This window comes from Otolemur garnettii, unplaced genomic scaffold (assembly GCF_000181295.1).
Source record: "Otolemur garnettii isolate 467f Iridium unplaced genomic scaffold, OtoGar3 scaffold00004, whole genome shotgun sequence".
Taxonomy (NCBI): Eukaryota; Metazoa; Chordata; class Mammalia; order Primates; family Galagidae; genus Otolemur; species Otolemur garnettii.
In genome coordinates, this window is record NW_003852399.1 from 38,620,264 (window position 1) to 38,638,925 (window position 18,662).

An 18,662-nucleotide genomic window follows, 5' to 3' on the forward strand; every position below is an offset into this window, starting at 1 on the left:
GCTGGTGCCCTAACCGACTACAGTCGCCCAGCCAACTGATGCTTTCGGTTACTTAAATTACTTCAGGATAACGACTAGTTTGTGCATATCTTCTCTCTCTCAGGAGGAAGCAATCTCATCAGCAAAGCCCAGAGCTTTGATGAACCTGGGCAACCTACCTAAGGTCTCTCAGGGGACCTTACTGAGCAGATTATATAAATGTTATCACAAAGTCAGGGTTGCAGTAAAAGAAAGAATACTGTAAAATGGAGAAAAAAACAACATTTTATAACCTATACTGAAAAATTCAGCATCTTACTTACAGTAAAATTAAGTTGACATCCTCCCATGATATAGTCAAGAAATGTGCATTCTACTGTAATCTAAAAATAAATAGAAAATTGTTAAAATTACTTCTCCCTTACTATAGTCTCTGAGAAGAGAAACAGAAAGCTTTTTGTCTTATGTGTTTTAAGACGTTGTAGATTGAATAGCACATTATACAAATGTGGATAATGTGGAAATCACCCCTGGTTTTGAGTTTAAGGCTCTTCTACCCTTCCACGTCATGAATCTACAAGATTTTCTTCAAGATAATTACAGCAATGTTAAGATAAGAATATTAATGGCCGAAGATGAAATATACTCACTTTAAGTTTAATGAAATTAATAATGAGTCTAATGTGCTGATAACTTTAATAAGAACAGTGATTGAGATATAAAAAGAAAACAAAACCACCACCAACAACAAAAACTCCACTGTTCTCTGTAAGAAGCCAGCTTTTCCCCCCACTCATAACATATCACTTTAGATTATAAACTGTATAAATACACTGGGCGAGGCCATTTCCACTAACAGCCTGGGAAAATACTGCAATGCCTTATATTTCCTAAGATAATGAAAAATATCAATATTCCTGGTCCTTTGCTAATAAGTTGTCAATCCTTAGAACCAAGTTATTTGAAAGACATTTTTACAATTTCATACTCTATTCTTTTCCCTAAAGTGACCAGATGCTCATGTAATTTTCAACTGCTCAAAATTCAAGTATTTGTTTGATACAAACCATACTGATAGGAGAATGTGAAATACAATCTTATTCCATTATAAGTAGCCAAGGCCAACCAACCTCACACTGTTTCACACTGATAACTCCTGAATTCTTGTAGCTTTTTTTCTTTTGCCTCTTTTTTTCATTTATGCATTCAAATTCAATCTGTAGGAAAAGATGACAAAAATGTTAATTTTTATAAGCAATATTAGAATTGCCAATACAAATTTGAATAAATGACTTTTTCCCCTTGGGATCAAACTACTTACCGATACAGGTTTGTTGCAAAATATAACTCAGAAACAATTACATGAAACATAATCAGCTAACCAGTCAAGGTACTCATAAAATCACATACCCTTTAAAATAGTTCCCAAGAGTAAATATTACCTCTGTAGGTGATTTCCTTGAAAATGCTTCAACTAATAATCTTTCTCCTTTATAATAAAGGAAATATAATATTACCCTTAGTTGTTACCAACACAAAGAACAAAAATATGCCTCTTAGAAAAGAGGAAAAAGCCCAACATCATATAACAATATGTGAAAGCCCTTAGCCGGGCATTGTGGTGGGCACCTGAAGTCCCAGCTACTCAGGAGACTGAGGCAAGAGAATCACCTAAGCCCAGAAGTTGGAGATTGCTATGAGGTGTGACTCCATGGCACTCTACCGAGGGCAATAAACTGAGACTCTCTCTTAATATATATTTGAAAGCCCGATCCTATGGTAAAATATGCAGCAAAGATCATCTGTTTCTACTGGGACTATGTATTAGAAATAGATCCAATATCCAATATCTAACATTCTCCTTTATGTGTATTTCCTTCCCCCATAGAGAATGGCCTTCCCTCCACCTCCTATCCACATATCCATCCTTAAGGCTTGGTTCATATCATTCTTCTCTATAACTTCTACTACTATTCTAGTCTTCTCTGATCTCCAACCATCTCCTCAAAATTCTACAATCATATAATATTTAGCTATATACTCTGTATTATTCTCAATTGTTTCACTTAATTTTGCTTCATAGCTAGAGTATAATCATCTCCAAGTTACATCCTTGAATTATCACTGTCTTGCCTAATAATAGCACAAGAGACTCTCAGTGAATACTTGATAAGGTGCCTCTTCTGGTTAACAGAAAGCCACTTATGTACTTCAGTCATTACTAATTCTCTAAGAATCAAGCATCAAAAAACACATGTGATACAATCATGCAAAACAGAATTACATTAAACAAATTCCTCGATGGTTCAGGACCTTGTCAGAGTTTCAGTCATAATCATAAATATTAATTATTGAATGTTGGGGATACAGAAGTGCCCTCAACAGAATTCTCATTGAGAAAAGGCTGCATTGCCTCATTCACTCACTCTCAGGCTCAGAAAGTACTCTTTTGTTCTGCTTCAGCCAGTGTGTGCCGATGGCTCCCAGGCCTGTGCTCAGCCATCAGACTCTATGTGGGAGGGGCAGGGCCCTTTGACTGCAGCACCAGGAGGGTACACCGAGGCCAGCTGCCTTGCATTTGCTGCCAGATGGACCAGCTGTCATGGGGGCCGATGTCTGCTACTAAAGCTCATTCTGCTCTGTTTCTTCTCTGCACGAGTAAAGACCTGCTGCTCTGGTGTTTGACTGCACTGTGTTCGCTTTGGTGACTCCAATGCCAAGATATAAAGGACAAAAGTGTTTGGACTTCTACTCCTAGTCACCGACATTGTGACGATCTTTGCTGTACTCTGCAGTTGGAGTCCTCACCTGGCATTGGTAACCATTACACGGTGTTCTACTCAACAAAACTCATACCCCAAGTATGAATTTTAGATAACTAAATGTCTCAGAGCATATGTGATACAGAGTAAAAACATGGTGAACCATTTTCTATAGCAAGGGGCAAAGAAATGAAATACAGTAATAGATACAGGGCCAGACTATGAGGTGTATGCAAATGCAAAGATGTAACTCACAGGCGAGTTTCTGGAGGCGTCCTTCAGTTTTGTCATGGTGGTTTGAAATGTTCCAATGAGATCATGTGACCCATCATTGTCATAATCATAACACTCTACCTGAAATTAAGTATAATAAAAATATAATTGTATTAGGAAGTATCGATCACAATAAATGTAACCTAACAAGAAGTACCATTTTAATTAAAATAGGGGAAAATGTTTAATATGCAGTCCCTACTTCGAAAAGTAACTTCCTAGAGTAAACCTAGGAAAACAAACCCAGCTATCCTTAAAATGGGGCTCTAAGATAGATCACAGGTAGATGAAAAACAAAAATACTGCTTAAATTTCACATTAAGCAGTTTCCAGCTCCTCTATCATGCCCTTTATAAGCGCTGATAAAGGGCAAAATGGAATTAGAGCTTCTTTCTCATCTGTTTCTTTACCTTGTTAGCAATAGATAAGGGCTAAAAGGCATTATCTAGAGGAAAAAAGAAAATCAATATCCTAGGCAGCTGAATATTCTATAATAAAATCCTAGGCCGGGCGTGGTGGCTCACATCTGTAATCCTAGCACTCTAGGAGGCCAAGGCAGGCGAAATGTTTGGGCTCAGGAGTTCCAGACCAGCCTGAGCAAGAGTGAAACCCTGTTTCTAAAAATAGCCAGGTGTTGTGGCAGACACCTGTAGTCTCTGCTACTCTGGAAGTTGAGGCAAGAGGATTGTTTGAGTCCAAGAGTTGGAGGTTGCTGTGAGCTATGATGATGCGAGGGCACTCTACCCAGGGCAACAGAGTAATACTCTGTCTCAAAAAAAAAAAAAAAATTAAATCCTAGATAATTTAAATTTATGGAAAAATGTATTTCATGAGCTACCATCTGATGAGGGTAGGTTGTGTTAAAAGTTAGCAATGATAAAGTCTGATTTGTATTATCTGAGGATCACAAATCTTACAAAAAATGGACAATTCCAAGGCAAGTCTACTCAGTCCACTGAGGAGCTATTAATATACTGGGTCTAATCTACTCTATTCCTACGTAATTTAGGTTGTATTCTAGTCTAATAATGCTCCCTCTTTGAAGGAAAAAAGCAGAGAGATAAGAGTATTTGACTTGCATGAAGTTTTGTGCCAAATTGACAAAAGTAACTAAAAAGTAAATACTCAGTAGAATACTACAATATTCTTTGTGGGAAAAATAAGGCAGCGTGAATTATTAGCAAGCAGGCGTGCTTAAGGGAAGCTGAAAACTGGCCATAATAGTTGTGATCATCCAATATCAATGTTTTTATAATGCTTTAAATAATAATTTCAAAACAGATTATTTCATTTGTGCAAACATTTATGATATACACTGTGAACATTCTCTAAATAGCCTTGGTGCCTGTGCCTCAAGCAGCGAAGGCGCCAGCCACATACATCTGAGCTGGCAGGTTCAAATCCATTCTGGGCCACCTAACAACAATGACGGCCTTGCAACCAAACAATAGCGGGCATTGTGGTGGGCGCCTGTAGTCCCAGCTACGTGGGAGGCAGAGGCAGGATTTCGTTTGAGCTTGGGAGTTGAAGGTTGCTGTGAGCTGTGATGCCACCGCACTCTACCCAGGGTGACAGTTTGAGGTTCTGTCTCAAATTTAAAAAAAAAAAAAAAAATAGCCTTGTGAAGTAGAGAGAGTAGAAATTCTGTTATCATTATTCCCATTTTGAACTAAAACTTGGAGGAATTGAATAAAAAGTCACAGTGTGCCTTGTGTGGTAACTGACACAGGTAAAAAAAAAAAGCTATGCTGGCTCGGCGCCTATAGCTCAACGGGCTAAGGCGCCAGCCACATACACCTAAGGTGGCGGGTTCGAATCCCCAGCCCGGGCCCGCCAAAACAACAATGACGGCTGCAACCAAAAAATATAGCCGGGCGTTGTGGCGGGCGCCTGTGGTCCCAGCTACTTGGGAGGCAGAGGCAGGAGACTCGCTTGAGCCCAGGAGTTGGAGGTTGCTGTGAGCTGTAATGCCACGGCACTCCGCCCAGGGGGACAGCTTGAGGCTCTGTCTCAAAAAAAAAAAAAAAAAAAAAAAAAGCTATGCTAAAGACACTGTCAAATTCTTCTACAGCCTGTGCTTTAACATAAAACTTGTTACTGAGAAGCAATTTACATTTACCCTTAGCCAATATTACCCTTTACAGAGTGATATTAATCATCAAAAATGTTTAGGATTATATTAATGTACTTGGAAAGTGACAGCTTTTCGCCTTGGTTCTAGGAATTGAGTGCTTACCATAACTGAAAGTTTTAAATTCCTTACTTGTATTTTCATTATTCTTCAGGATGACTAAAAATCAATCAATCAATCATCAATCAAAATAGCCCAGATCTAGAATTGCAACTTTGAATTAACAGTACGGGATTTTATTTGGGCCAGGTGTGGTAATCCCAGCACAATGGGAGGCTAAGGCTGGAGAATTGCATAAAGCCAGGAATTCAAGATCAGCCTGGACATCACAGTAAGACCCCATTTCTACAATTTAAAAAATAGCCAGGCAAAATGGTGTGTGCCTGTAGTCTCACCTACTCAGAAGGCTGGGTTTGAGCAAAGGAGCTGGAAGTTGCAGTGAGTTATGATTATACCACTGCACTGCAGTCCAGGCAACAAAGACTCTCCCTCTCAGAAAAAAAATGCTTTGCAATCATTTTGGTCACTAACAGTTGAACTCTTGTCCTACATATTCAACATCCAACTTTTAAACCAAAAGCCTTTTATCTAACTCTTTATTAAAGAAAGTGAAAATTTTTAATCATAGTTCTAGCAAAAGTAAAACTTAGAAAAGGCAGAAAACAAACTATCTTAACATTTTAGTAAGAACAGAAATTTTTCAATTATGGAAAATGGAACTTTACAATTTAGATTTGCATTCAGGGAAAACCCATTTATATCTAAACAAGATTAAACTTTGATAAGGGTAAGATTTTATTTAAACAAAGCTTATGAATAGGGCTAAAATTGTTCATATATTTAGATGGACTAAAATTTCAGGACATATAAAAAATATTTTTAGATGGGGCCACACCTACAGTGCACTGTACAAGGGTACATGTGAAATTTCCTAAATGTAGAATATAAATGTTTTAACACAATAACTAAGAAAATGCCATGAAGGCTAGCTATGTTAACCAGTTTGATGAAAATATTTCAGATTGTATATAAAACCAACACATTGTACCCCATGACTGCATTAATGTACACAGCTATGATTTAATAAAAAAATATATATATTTTTTTTAAACTAAAAGTTCTCATTACTCACTATAATAAATATCTAGGAAAAGTCCCTCCTGGCCCCTGGAAGGTAGACATGACATTTATAATGCTGATATATGTTCAGGTACAGTTTGAGGTAACATGATTTGCATCATTTAATTTCTCTTTTCTCAAGAATTCAAATACTAATACTCCTGGTTGTTTCAACAGTATGCATAATAATGTTATACATGCTGTTATGCATAATAATGTTATGCATGCTGTTATGCATAAGAGTATGCAACATAATGTATGCATGTGCATATGTATATGTAAATGTATAATAAATAAATGTATTTCATAGATATGCAAAATATACCTATACATATGCAGATACATAATGCATATATATAATATACATATAATATATACTGTGCATACACATAAATATATGCATGATAAATAATATGTGTATGTATGTATACATATATGCATATGTATATATGCAAAAGGACACACACACCACACAATACTATATTCACTGAGGCATTCCCATTTTAGGCAAGGTGACAGCATGCATGATTATTTCTCTTTTCACTTGATTTTATGGAAATAATACATGCTAGAGTGATAACACATTGCAACAAAGAAACCAGCAAGGATTCCAATTCTGTTCTCTGCCCTGTACTCTCTTTGCTACCCTAGAAGCAATTTCCAAATGGTAAGAGAATCACAAATGTGTGACTTTCTGATATTGCACAGAAACACAGAACTAAGTGAAAGTCAGTGATGATGTGTCAAACCAAGTTATGTATAGTTAAAAAGAAACCAAGAGACTTTGAAAATGAAAGACATTTGTCAGAGAAATCTCAGAAAAATCAATTTACTTACTATAATAAAATAGCCCTGTAAGCATGCCACTGTGAGCAAAAAAGTTTAAAAAAACATCGTTTCATCGTTAACATATCATTATAAACAGTCAAATACTTATGGCTTAAACTGCTCCTTAAGCAGGGGAAAAAAACTGTTCAATTATTTAAAATATTGACATATTTTTATAGTAGAATAAATGTCTTGAACATTATTTGATGTGATAGATGACATAGAAATCTTGTATATTATTTAATAGAAATTAAAACAATCATTTTCACAGATACTAGAGAAAAATGAGGATATCTTCTACATGAAATGTTGTATACATATTCAAATCAATGTGCATGAGATAATTAGCCTGGATTTTTTAAATTAAAGAAACTATAACTCTAAGATATCAGATACAAAAAAAAATAATGCTTCTTCAGTAGTTGTGACCAAGGAGCAAAATGCTTTATTTAGGCTATCGATTAATTTGTTTTGATTATTGAGACAAAATGGTTTTTAACACTTAAAAATGATAATTACAGCTTGGGTATTTTTTTCCCTAGATGTTTGTGCCTTCTCATATTTAATGATGCTTAATATTTTTAATGAGAAAAGCAAAAGTTCTGGATTTGATATAATTTAAAAAAGTAACTTTTATCACTAGTTTCCTACTACTTATTTTGGACCAAGATTTTTCACTGCTATTTGAAATACCATACAAATCATACCTACCTGCATTTTTAAAGTTCTTTCAAACTGGGAACAATTTTTTCAGATCTTAGAAATGAAGTGGTTTTCAATAATAATGGCATCTCTACTATAGTTAACAATTTACAAAACTTTTACTTTTATTAACTTCATTTTTACTTTTATATAAGGTAGAAATTATTATCTTCATAATAAAAGTGAAGAAGTTGGGTGACTTGCCCAACTACAACCCCTTCGTTGGTTAAAGGACTAAGCTATAGCTTAAACTGTGGTCTGTCTCCAAATCCTCTACTTGTTCCATGACATTACCTTTCCTGCTTCTATCAAATAATTATTTTTTAAAAACTGGTCTGCTGACCTCTGAACATAAAAAAAGATTCCATAGAATGAATCATTTAGAAGATAACTCTAGTATAAAAGTATCTCCAAAATATATATATACACACATATATATTATTGTTGTTAAATGCCTATGGACAAAAACATTTAAAAAGCCCACTAAGAGATCTGCTGTTTGCTATTCCCACCCTACTTCCCTGACTCTCAAAAACTAAAGCCATCTAAAAGCTTTCAATGGCCAGGCACAGTAGCTCAGGCCTGTAATCCTCAGGAAGGCTGAGGTGGGAGAATCGCTTGAGCTCAGGAGTTTGAGACTAGCTTGAGCAACAGCAAGACCCCCAACTCTACTAAAAATAGAAAAAAGTTAGCTGGGCATTGTGGTAGGCACCTGTAGTCCTCGCTAATCAGGAGGCTGAGGCAGGAGGATCTCTTGAACTCAGGAGTTTGAAGTTGCTGTGAGCTAGACTGACACCATGGCATTCTAGCCTGGGACAGGTCAGTGAGACTCTGTCTCAAAAATAAATAAATAAAATATCTTGTGCTGAAAATAAGGAACAGAAATGCCACCACTATTCTTCTTTGCTAAAGGTTGGAGGGAAGCGCTGGGCTTTTAGAGTAACTTCTGCTTATATCTATGAGGTCTACACCAAAGGCAAAGAACATAGGTAAAGTATCTCCTATTGGCAGAGAAAAGGAGTCTTACTACAATATATACATTTTATTTTTAACAAAATAAAAAGTACAAAATAAAAAGAATTTGTATTGCTTGATTAAGTATTAGGTCCACAGATTAGGCAAACATGTCTTTTCCTTAAACTGACGATTTCACTTAATCGGAAGACATTTCTATGTTAGTATTACTACATAGATACATAAAATTCAAACCTTTGAATATCTGTTATATCATTTACTTTCTTTATATTAATAAATTTTATAAAACAGCAAAATAGATGAGCATGTATGTATGTGTGCATATAATTACATAATTTCAAGTTACCTTAATTGTTTTGTCCATATCTCCATAGCACAGAGAGTTAAGAGAAATTTTAAAAGGTCTCCAAACAGGATTCAAGTTGTTTTTAACAACCTATAAAAATGAAGGATCAAAGACCTGTTAGAAAAATACCTAGTTTATTAATGTTTTGCTCTTGTCTTTCCCAGGTCCTCGATATACCCTCACATTCATCCTTTATTTCTTCACCTACTCAACTATTTCAATAAGAAACTAGCTATTGGGAGGCGCCTGTGGCTCAAAGGAGTAGGGCGCCGGGCCCATATGCTGGACGCGGTGGGTTCAAACCCAGCCCCGTCCAAAAACTGAAAAAAAGAAAAAAAAAGAAAGAAAGAAACTAGCTATTATACAACTGTAACATGAAAAATGTAACAATTATCTAGTTTTGGTACATTCTGGGGAAAGAAGGAAATTATTTGGGAAATCTATCCACCAACTATAAGGTATAAATAGAAATGGCAGGGACTATTGATTTTGTTGAAAACCAGGATATCACTGTAGGGCAAAGAAGATTCAAATATAAAACAAGGAATGGTAAATATGGAATAAGACCCTTACCGTATTGGATTTGAATTGGAGAACTAAGTCTAAATTCATGATTTACAATTTCAACACTATACATATATACCTGATAAACAGATATACACAAATACACATATTTCCTAGTTGTGTGCACTGAAAAGGCCTAAAAGCAGTGACATCACGGTAGCAATGAGCACATTCAGCACTCAGACATTAGTGGTTAAATACTATTACTTCCCTTTGCTAGCATACTGTCAAAAAAATAAAATGAAATAAAAATAAACACTGTTATCCTCTTAGGGTTTCTTAAGGATATGGCTCATTTCAGCTCTGGCACAGGGAAAGTATAAGGCAAACTACCAAGGAAGAGAACGCTTAAAGATGAATGAGGTCTCATTAAAAAAAATTAAATAAAAATAAAACAGGAGCATTTCAATGAGCTCTCCCTAGTTGGATTTGGGTTGATTTGAGCCCCCAAATGACAGTAATGAATTACAACACAATGCATATAGTTATAACAACCCATGATGCTACAATGTAAAAATAAAAAGAGAGAAAGTAAGAGGGAAAGTGGGAAAGAAGAATTCCTGCTAATATAAATAAAAAGGGATGAAAGATTTAGGGAAAAAAATCACTATTTTACAATCCCCAATACAGTAATTGATTCAGGCAAGGATCATCAATTTATGCTAAAACTACTGTATAACATGCTAGAGAATAGATAACACCTAACAAAGTATCACAGCACATGTCACTTCTTAGTTACAAAAATAAAAAAAAATGAAACTATATCATGGCAAAATCTGGTGGTCGCCAACTTAATTAAGTAGCCACGCATGACATCATCAATATCAGGCAGCCTGACACTGTGAGCCCCTGATGAGGAGGAGGAAGGGTCACATGTAGTGTTCTCAAGAGAAATGTTTGATCTAGGGGCTAAGTGCAGTGGCTCACACCTGCAATCCTAGCACCTCTGGGAAGCCAATGTGGGAGGATTTCTTGAGCTCAGGAGTTCAAGACCAGCCAGAGCAAGAGTGAGACCCCATCCCTACCGAAAATAGAAAAATTAGCCTGGCATTGTGGCTGTCACCTGTAGTCCCAGCTACTTGGGAGGCTGAGGCAAGAAAATGGCTTGAGCCCAGGCAACAGACTATGACTCAAAAAAAGAAAGAAATGTTTGATCTGGATCTAGTTGTAGTTGTGAGAAAGCAGAAGAATCCAGAATGTTAGACATTCTGGTCTTGATTACTCATATATAAAGGAGATAGAAAGAATAGTCCTCTACTGCTATATTGGAAACACAACAGCCACAGGCAAAACACGAGCCTTTGAGTGGATCCTGGACAAAACAAAACCAAATACACAAGATGAATATGTACAGTGAATATGATGTTATTAAATAAACATTAATTTTCTCAGGTGTGCTTGTACAGAATGCTCTTGTTCTTGAGAAATGCCTATTATAGCATTTGAAGGTGAAGAGTCACGATGGTTGTGGCCAAGATTAGGATGGTTTTACAAAAGGGAGTGTATGTGTGGGGGTATGTGTGTGTGAGAGAGAAGGAGGGCACAAGTGAGTGCAGGTAGGATTAGTTGATGAATCTAGGTAAGTGGTACAGAGGAATATGTTTACAGTTCTTTATAGAACTTAAAAAAAATTTAAATAAAAATAATTAAGCATGGTAGAAGGGTTTTTTTCATTAAAAGACAAATGAGCATGTTAACCTAGTATCCTAGTATTTCTTGGCTGTATGAAAGGCTGAAGTCAGGGTGATATTTTTATAAATACGTAATTTTTAGAAATTGCCCACTGATGTTGGCATACATATGCAATTTTTTAAAGCCCAGATTACTATAATTCCAAAGGAAACCACTACCCTACATTTCAAATTTGAATATTTACCTCTGTTCGATGAACCATTAGCCAGTTTCCATCAGATGTCTGCTTGTGGAACTCCAGGTACGGGTCTGACTTTCCAAACAGATCCTACATTTAAAATGAACAAAACATCATTTATTCTACTCTAAAACCACGTGTGATCCCACTTCATATATGTTAGCAGCCACCTGAGGTCTAATTCCATGATGCAGATATACTGTAAACACAAATCTGATCATCTTTCTCACTAACTTATAAACTTCCCAAAGTCCACCTGGGAGAACTATTAAAATACTTATGATTAATGCTGTATATCATACTTATTTCTCAAACTTTACAATAGGAGAGTTGTAAAATATAGTGATCAAATGAACCATAAAATATGGTTTGGGTTTATTTTCAGCAGTAACGAATGAAAATAGCACTGAGTAGTTTTATATAAATAATAACTCAAACATTAGCCATAACAACTCTGAAGGACAGGGCAGTTATCAGTGAGAAAATGGATTCAGAGGGCTTACACTGACTTTCCCAAAACCATATGTCCAATTAATAGATGGATCTGGGTCTTGACTTCATGTGTCACCTTTTATGTCCAAAACCCCTTCACCAACACCACACATTTCTTTACACACACAAGAGAACAGACAAAGATATATAGAAAGAGCAACAGAAATACTTCAAGGGCACTTGAGTCCTCAACTACATCTTCTATTAATATTTCCTCTGTAATTCACCACAGCACTCCTATATAGTGCTCAAGCATAGTGAGTGCTCAGAAATGCCCTCATCACCATCCCCAACACACACACACACACATGTATGCACACACGCACACACACTCACACACACTGTTACACAAAGAGAAAGGATTCTAAAAGAATGTACAAATCACAGATTTTAACTCAGGTGGTGAGACTACAGATTATATTATTGTTTTGTTTTTGTTTATCTTCATTTTGAAAATTACATACTCCTTAGTATATATTCCTTACTATTTTTGAAAATGAAAGGACACATGTTAATCCTTAATTAATTATTAATTCATTGGGGGCGGTGCCTGTGGCTCAAAAAGGTACAGCACTGGCCATATGCTGGAGGTGGGGGATTCAAACCCAGCCCCAGCCCCCCCCCAAAAAATTATTAATTCATTAATTATTAATTCACAGTCTTGGTGCCCATAGCACAGTGGTTATGGTGCCAGCCACACACACCAAAGTTGGCAGGTTTGAACCTAGCCAGACCAGCTAAACAACAATGTCAACTGCAACAACAACAACAAAAATAGCTGGGCATTGTAGTGGGCACCTGTAGTCCCAGCTACTTGGGAGGCTGAGGCAAGAGAATCACTTGAGCCCAAGAATTTGAGGTTTCTGTGAGCTGTGATGCCACGGTCCTCTACCAAGGGCAACACAGAGAGACTCTGTCTCAAGAAAAAAAAATTATTAATGCACAATAATATATGCAGATATATCCCTGAGCTAAAGATTTTTTTAGTCCTGAATTAACTTCAGTATTAATGTAAGAACTATGATAATATTATTTCCCTCTTGAACACAGAGTTTAATGTCAAGCAAATAACACTATCAGGTATAGTCAAAAATATAAACAAGGGCTGCACACAGTAGCTTACGCCTATAATCTCAGCAGTATGGGAGGGTGTGGTATATAGGCGAAATGCCTATATGCCTCTGGCCAAAAGACCATTTGAGAGAGCAGTGAAAAGACTTTGTGCAGGCATACTTGTGAGAAACTGAGGCAGAATCCCATATGGCCGGGTTAGTTGCAGGCCTAACATGACCAAGGCTTTGGCTGGAATAGTATTTCCAGGCTGCGTTAAGGAATTAAGGTTGACTTTATAAGGCAAATGAAAAAGCCCTTTGAAAAACTGGCCAGATACCCATCAGTAACCTTTCCTGATCTGTGGTAAGTGATAAGGTTGCTTGCTGACAGGTCTGGGAATGGAAATGTGCTAGGGGACCTCAAGAGAAGAGGAATTTACCCAATGCATACAGGTATCTAATGGCACAGATGAAACCTGGGTTCATGAAAGGCTTTTGAGAAGTCCAGCCTGAGAATTCCTTATAAAAAGCTCCAGCAAAAACCCCCAGAACTAAGGCCTACATGGGAGCAGAGGTTTGCACACAAATTCTTGTATGCCCAAGAAGTTTCTCTGTGCTTTGCTTAAAGATTCGAAGTAACTGCCTCCAAATGGCATGGTCAGTAGAACAGACATTCAAATTATCTCTTTCCCCTGTAGCCTCAGGCTTCATCAGATAAGAGCAAAGAAAGTAATGACTGACAACATGTTCTTCATTAAGTTATGTTAAACCAGGTTATGTTGAAAGGGTTATGCTTAAAGGTGTATGTTGGGTGGATTATCAGATTACTAGAAAAGAGCTACTTACAGGGAGGATGGTCATAAGATGTTTAAATGGATTAATGAAGTCATTGATGTGCAATGCGCATGTGCAGAGGGATTGTAATGAATGTTAATGAGGTCACTGCTGTATAGTGTGCATGCACAAGATTCCCAATATAAACCAACTGTAAATAAAGAAGGCTCGCCATTTTGCCTGAGCCAGCAGATGGTCACCTTTATTTAAAACACAACTTCAATAAGCATGCTTATTCTCTGTGACATCACTTTTCCGTGAGACCCTTACGGCAACAGTGGTAGAAAGATCACTTAAGATCAGGAGGTCAACCCCAGCCTGGACAACATAGTAAGACCCCCCCACACACACCTATACATAAAAATTAGCTGAGCCTGGTAACACACTCCTGTAGTCCCAGTTACACAGGAAGCTGAGGCAGGAGGATCACCTTGAGCCCAGTAGAGTTTAAGGTTGCTGTGAGCTATGATCATGCCTGTAATAGCCTGGGCAACAGAGACTCTGACAAGGGATGGGAAAGGGAGGGGAGGGGAGGGAGGGGAGGGAAAGGGAGGGAAGGGACGAGGAAAATATTAAACATTGACACCTTGAATTTGAAAGCAAAAAGGATAACTGGTTTATAATTAGTCAAGTATGGACTTTTTGCTGTTTTACTAAAGATAATCCAACTATACTATTTGAGAGTATAGTTGGATTATCTTTTACAGTAATGTTAATGTTTGTATTAAACCCCTCTTTTAACCTAGGCTAATTCTTTGATTATATCTAGATGAAAGAGGTTCTTTCATCTAGATGTAAAGGGAAATATGTTCTGCTTAAACACATGCACAAACACACACAAATGCAAAATTTGGAAATAACTAATACTCCATGTGATGCCCAGACATGGAATTCACAATATTAACTTCATTTCTCAAAAGGAAATTGATGTGATACCAAACAGGACATCTTTGTTGAAACCTGCTTAATCTACTCACCTTATTATCCAGTTTTCTGGCTTCCATTTCAAACAAAACCACTCTATTATCCTTTATTTCTTCAGCTGAAATCTATAAGTAGATAAGGTAAGTGAAAGAAAATAAATTTTAGGGACTTTGCTATATTTATGAAATAAGTGCTGACTTTTTCTGTTATCTAATAATATATAAATCTATACTAATACAAGTGAATTTTAAAATTTTCATTAAGAAAATGGTACCACTAAAAATGTACCATTATTTCTTTTAGGTGTGTGAAATAAATATTTTCCAAAAATGTGTGAAGTTTGCATTATGCAATTTCCTTTGTAAATGTGGTGCCCAAAGTGGATCTTCCCCATCTCAGAGAAAAGTCAAAGCCCTGGAAAAGTTAAGGCTATCCTCTGCACAAAACAAGCAAATCTCCCTAAAAACTGAGAAGCATGAGTAAATAACACTCAGAAAACTTTATACACTGAAATGTATGAAAATAATGTTTTCATCCAGTGTAACTAAAAGACTCATTCTACTTAAAATAAATATCAGGCGATCATGCCCCAAAGTAATAAAGAGAACTACCGATAATGTTCATTGCCCTACAAAGGTCAATATGCCCAAGAGTTTGAACATTTCAACGCTTTTGGAAATCTAACCCAGAGCAAAATAGCTGCTCAGAGAAATGTATTTGAGAATCACAACAACCCTCAAACACGGCTTTCTCCAGGAGTCAGCCTCATACTCTCAGAGAGAGCTTAAGTTAGGAAGCCATCAGTCCAGGAAGAAACTGCAGAAGACAAAGAATTTAAAAGTTTGGCTTTGTAGAATTTGAAACTTAAAATATGGTAAAGCATATATTCATTTGCCTAGGACCATAACCAGCAGTGGAAAGTCTGGGTGGGAGGATGGGCAGCAGTGAACAAGCACAGAATGGAGGATAAAGAGTTTGTAGGTTCAATAACAATGTCACAATGTAACATCCATCTGGAAATAAAGTCCATCGTGGAAAGTTCATCATGTTGAGAGAAGTTTCCTTTGTAGAAAGCCAAATTATTTTAGAATATTGATGCTTCCACGGCGGAGGAGCAAGTATATCACCAAGGTGCACCTGACCTCTACCGACAACTTCAAAAACACAAAGAAGGGATGCCCACACTGCATTCTCCTCCTTCATCTTCATCATCCTCCTTCATCTGTGATCACTACAAGGCGAGGGTGGACAGAATGCAACATTCCAGAGCAAGTGATAAAGCATGGCTGTAGGGTATCTGTCTGATAGGCACAGTTTTAGCATGTTCCATTATGCTAAATCTTTTGAGGCAAAGGACAAATATCTCATCTTTACCGTAATGCTCCCTTTCCCCGCAGGTTTGCCATTTTTAAGCATCAGTGGTCGAGTTAGCTTCTTACTGGAAACAATCTGTTAAAATTGAAAAGTGAAAATTGAAAGATACAAAGAGCTATTTTACTTCAACATGTGAATTTTTAAATTGAATAATTCCCCCCAAATGACTGAGTATAAAGTTCAGTTGATTTTTTCTTTATTTTTCTTTTTTTGTTTTGTTTTGAGATGTGCGCTTACTTGGGAGGGCAAAGGCATAATCACAGGCTTACTGCAGCCTCAAACTCCTAGCCTCAAATAATCCTCCTGCCTCAGCCTCCCAGGGTGCTAGGATTATAGGTTTGAGCCACAGTGCCCAGATAAATTCACTTAAAAATCATTAGAAATGGAAACATTAAGTCTGTTAGAGACTGTTGAAGATTCTTTAGATATTTACAATGCACCTACCCATTAAAAACTCATTGGAAATGAACTTTCAAGGAACCTACCCTAGCAGATACAATCTCCCCACCTATTAGTTTCTTTACCCAACACTTCAAAATTTAACTTCTTCCTTGTAATAGAATAAGAGGGCCAGATTCTCGTTGCATATACAAATGGCTGAGCTGAAACCCCTCTCGGTAAAAGGTGAGTCTCAGAATGCTCAATAAATGGGATTCAACTTTTCTACTGACAAATAACTTTAATATTTAACTCTCATAAAGTATTACGTTGCTTAAAATTAATATAATTAATATAGTAATAATATAACAACACAAGGTACTTTTAAACATATATATCTCTGATGTGTTTACAAGTTCATTAGAATTTCAGCTACACTGTGTTTTTTCCCCAAAAAAACAAAAAATCATCTTTAATTTTTTTCTTTGATACTATTTATCAGAGTTTTAGGAAACTGATCAGTTCCATATTGCTCATGAGACTTAGAAAATACCCAAGCGTCCAAACAATTCAACCCTGAAAAATAAACTTGTAAAAGACAAATTTAAGTGCCAAATGTTACCCACTGAAGAAATGGCCCCTGCTTCCTGAAACCATCCCCCATCTACACAGAGGGTCACGATCTCCTCATTAATCAAACTGAGCCAGGGGCACAGTGAGCCACAGGACATGCCCCTACCCCGAGCAAGCTTGTTGTATACTGGGAAGACAGGAAATTAAACAACTGCAGTAAGATATGGTGACCAGCAGTAGAGAGTGCCAAGTGAGCTCAGGGAAGGGCTCCAATCTAGTCCAGGGGTCAGAAAAGGTTTGTGGGAGGAGTGAGGTTTAAACACATGTAACTCAGGTTGTATCAAGAACAAGCCATGCAAAAGGGCTGGTGTGAGGCATCAGTGGTCACGAAGAACAAGTTATGCTGGTTAGGACATTACAGGAGTTGTTAATATGATAGCATTGGTGCCTTGAGCATAACAAAATTGTACTGAACTCTGTACCATCTACAACAGCAGCATTATTTATTGAAATGGCTAATGAAACATCCTTACTCAAGAGTCAGAAAGCTTTGCCAGAAATGCATGGACCACACCCTTACAAAAAATAGCAAACTGTATAACATTCAAGCTAACAGTATTAATACACGTATATGAGCTCAGTCTTTAAAATGATTACATGTTTTTCAACTTTAAAAATTAAATAAATGGTGCCTGTGACTCCAAGGAGTAGGACCCTGGTCCCATATGCTGGAGGTGATGGGTTCAAACCCAGGCCTGGCCCCCCCCCCCGAAAAAATTAAATAAATGAACATTTATCAAAAACACCTAATTTGTTGCTTAAAATTCTAGACAAAAACAGAGATGGTGGCTGTGTGTACTCTACTCACCTGTCCAAGCGTACATTCACATTCTCCCAAGAAGTCATCATCGCTCAGCTCAATAGTTTTGTTGTCAATGTCATAAATCCCAAATTTCAATTTCTGAACAATTTCAAAGTAGTAATCAATAATAAACGTCTTGGAAAATTTGGGATTCAAGCAATTCTTAATCCTTTCTGTGCGTTCGACCTACACCCACCCCCAAAAACAAACAAAAAAAATGTCTTCAGGTCAGAGATGCACTTGGATTTTAACATTTTTATATACTAAACACGATGAAATCAGGCACGACAAATAAAGGAAGTTTCTACATGTGTATGAAGAATTCTACAATCGATGGCAAACTTTCCCCCAAAACTGAATTAACAAAGATGGTGTTATTAGTTTTAACATTTTTTAAAAAATTTCTTCACATTATTAAAAGAGTAATTCATATAACTTGTCACCCAAAGTATTTAATATTACCTCATACCACTGTTGACCACTTGTATTCAAAAATAATACACAGAGTGGGTCTGACTTTGACCCTACATCGGTATCCAAAAGATTGTTACAGGAAATATTCAGCTCCACCTTCGTGACACACTGAGCGGCCATTTCTCGAGCTGTGGGAACATCAAGGAAGTG

The 18,662-nt window shown here is 36.8% G+C and overlaps 1 protein-coding gene across 2 annotated transcripts in view; it reads right to left on the reverse strand.

Annotated features, from left to right (window-relative positions):
* The window catches only part of CPNE3 (copine 3), a 49,173-nt gene that overhangs the window by 16,227 nt on the left and 14,284 nt on the right, over nt 1–18,662 (reverse strand). For both annotated transcript variants that reach the window (XM_003782501.3, XM_023517582.1), the window contains exons 2-10: nt 18,501–18,640; nt 18,045–18,224; nt 16,226–16,300; nt 14,905–14,976; nt 11,556–11,639; nt 9,116–9,205; nt 2,997–3,095; nt 1,110–1,196; nt 303–362 (exon numbers count right to left, since the gene is read on the reverse strand). In XM_003782501.3, the coding sequence (XP_003782549.1) occupies nt 303–362; nt 1,110–1,196; nt 2,997–3,095; nt 9,116–9,205; nt 11,556–11,639; nt 14,905–14,976; nt 16,226–16,300; nt 18,045–18,224; nt 18,501–18,632 (879 nt within the window). In that variant the 5' untranslated portion in view covers nt 18,633–18,640. The remainder of the gene's footprint in view (nt 1–302; nt 363–1,109; nt 1,197–2,996; nt 3,096–9,115; nt 9,206–11,555; nt 11,640–14,904; nt 14,977–16,225; nt 16,301–18,044; nt 18,225–18,500; nt 18,641–18,662) is intronic.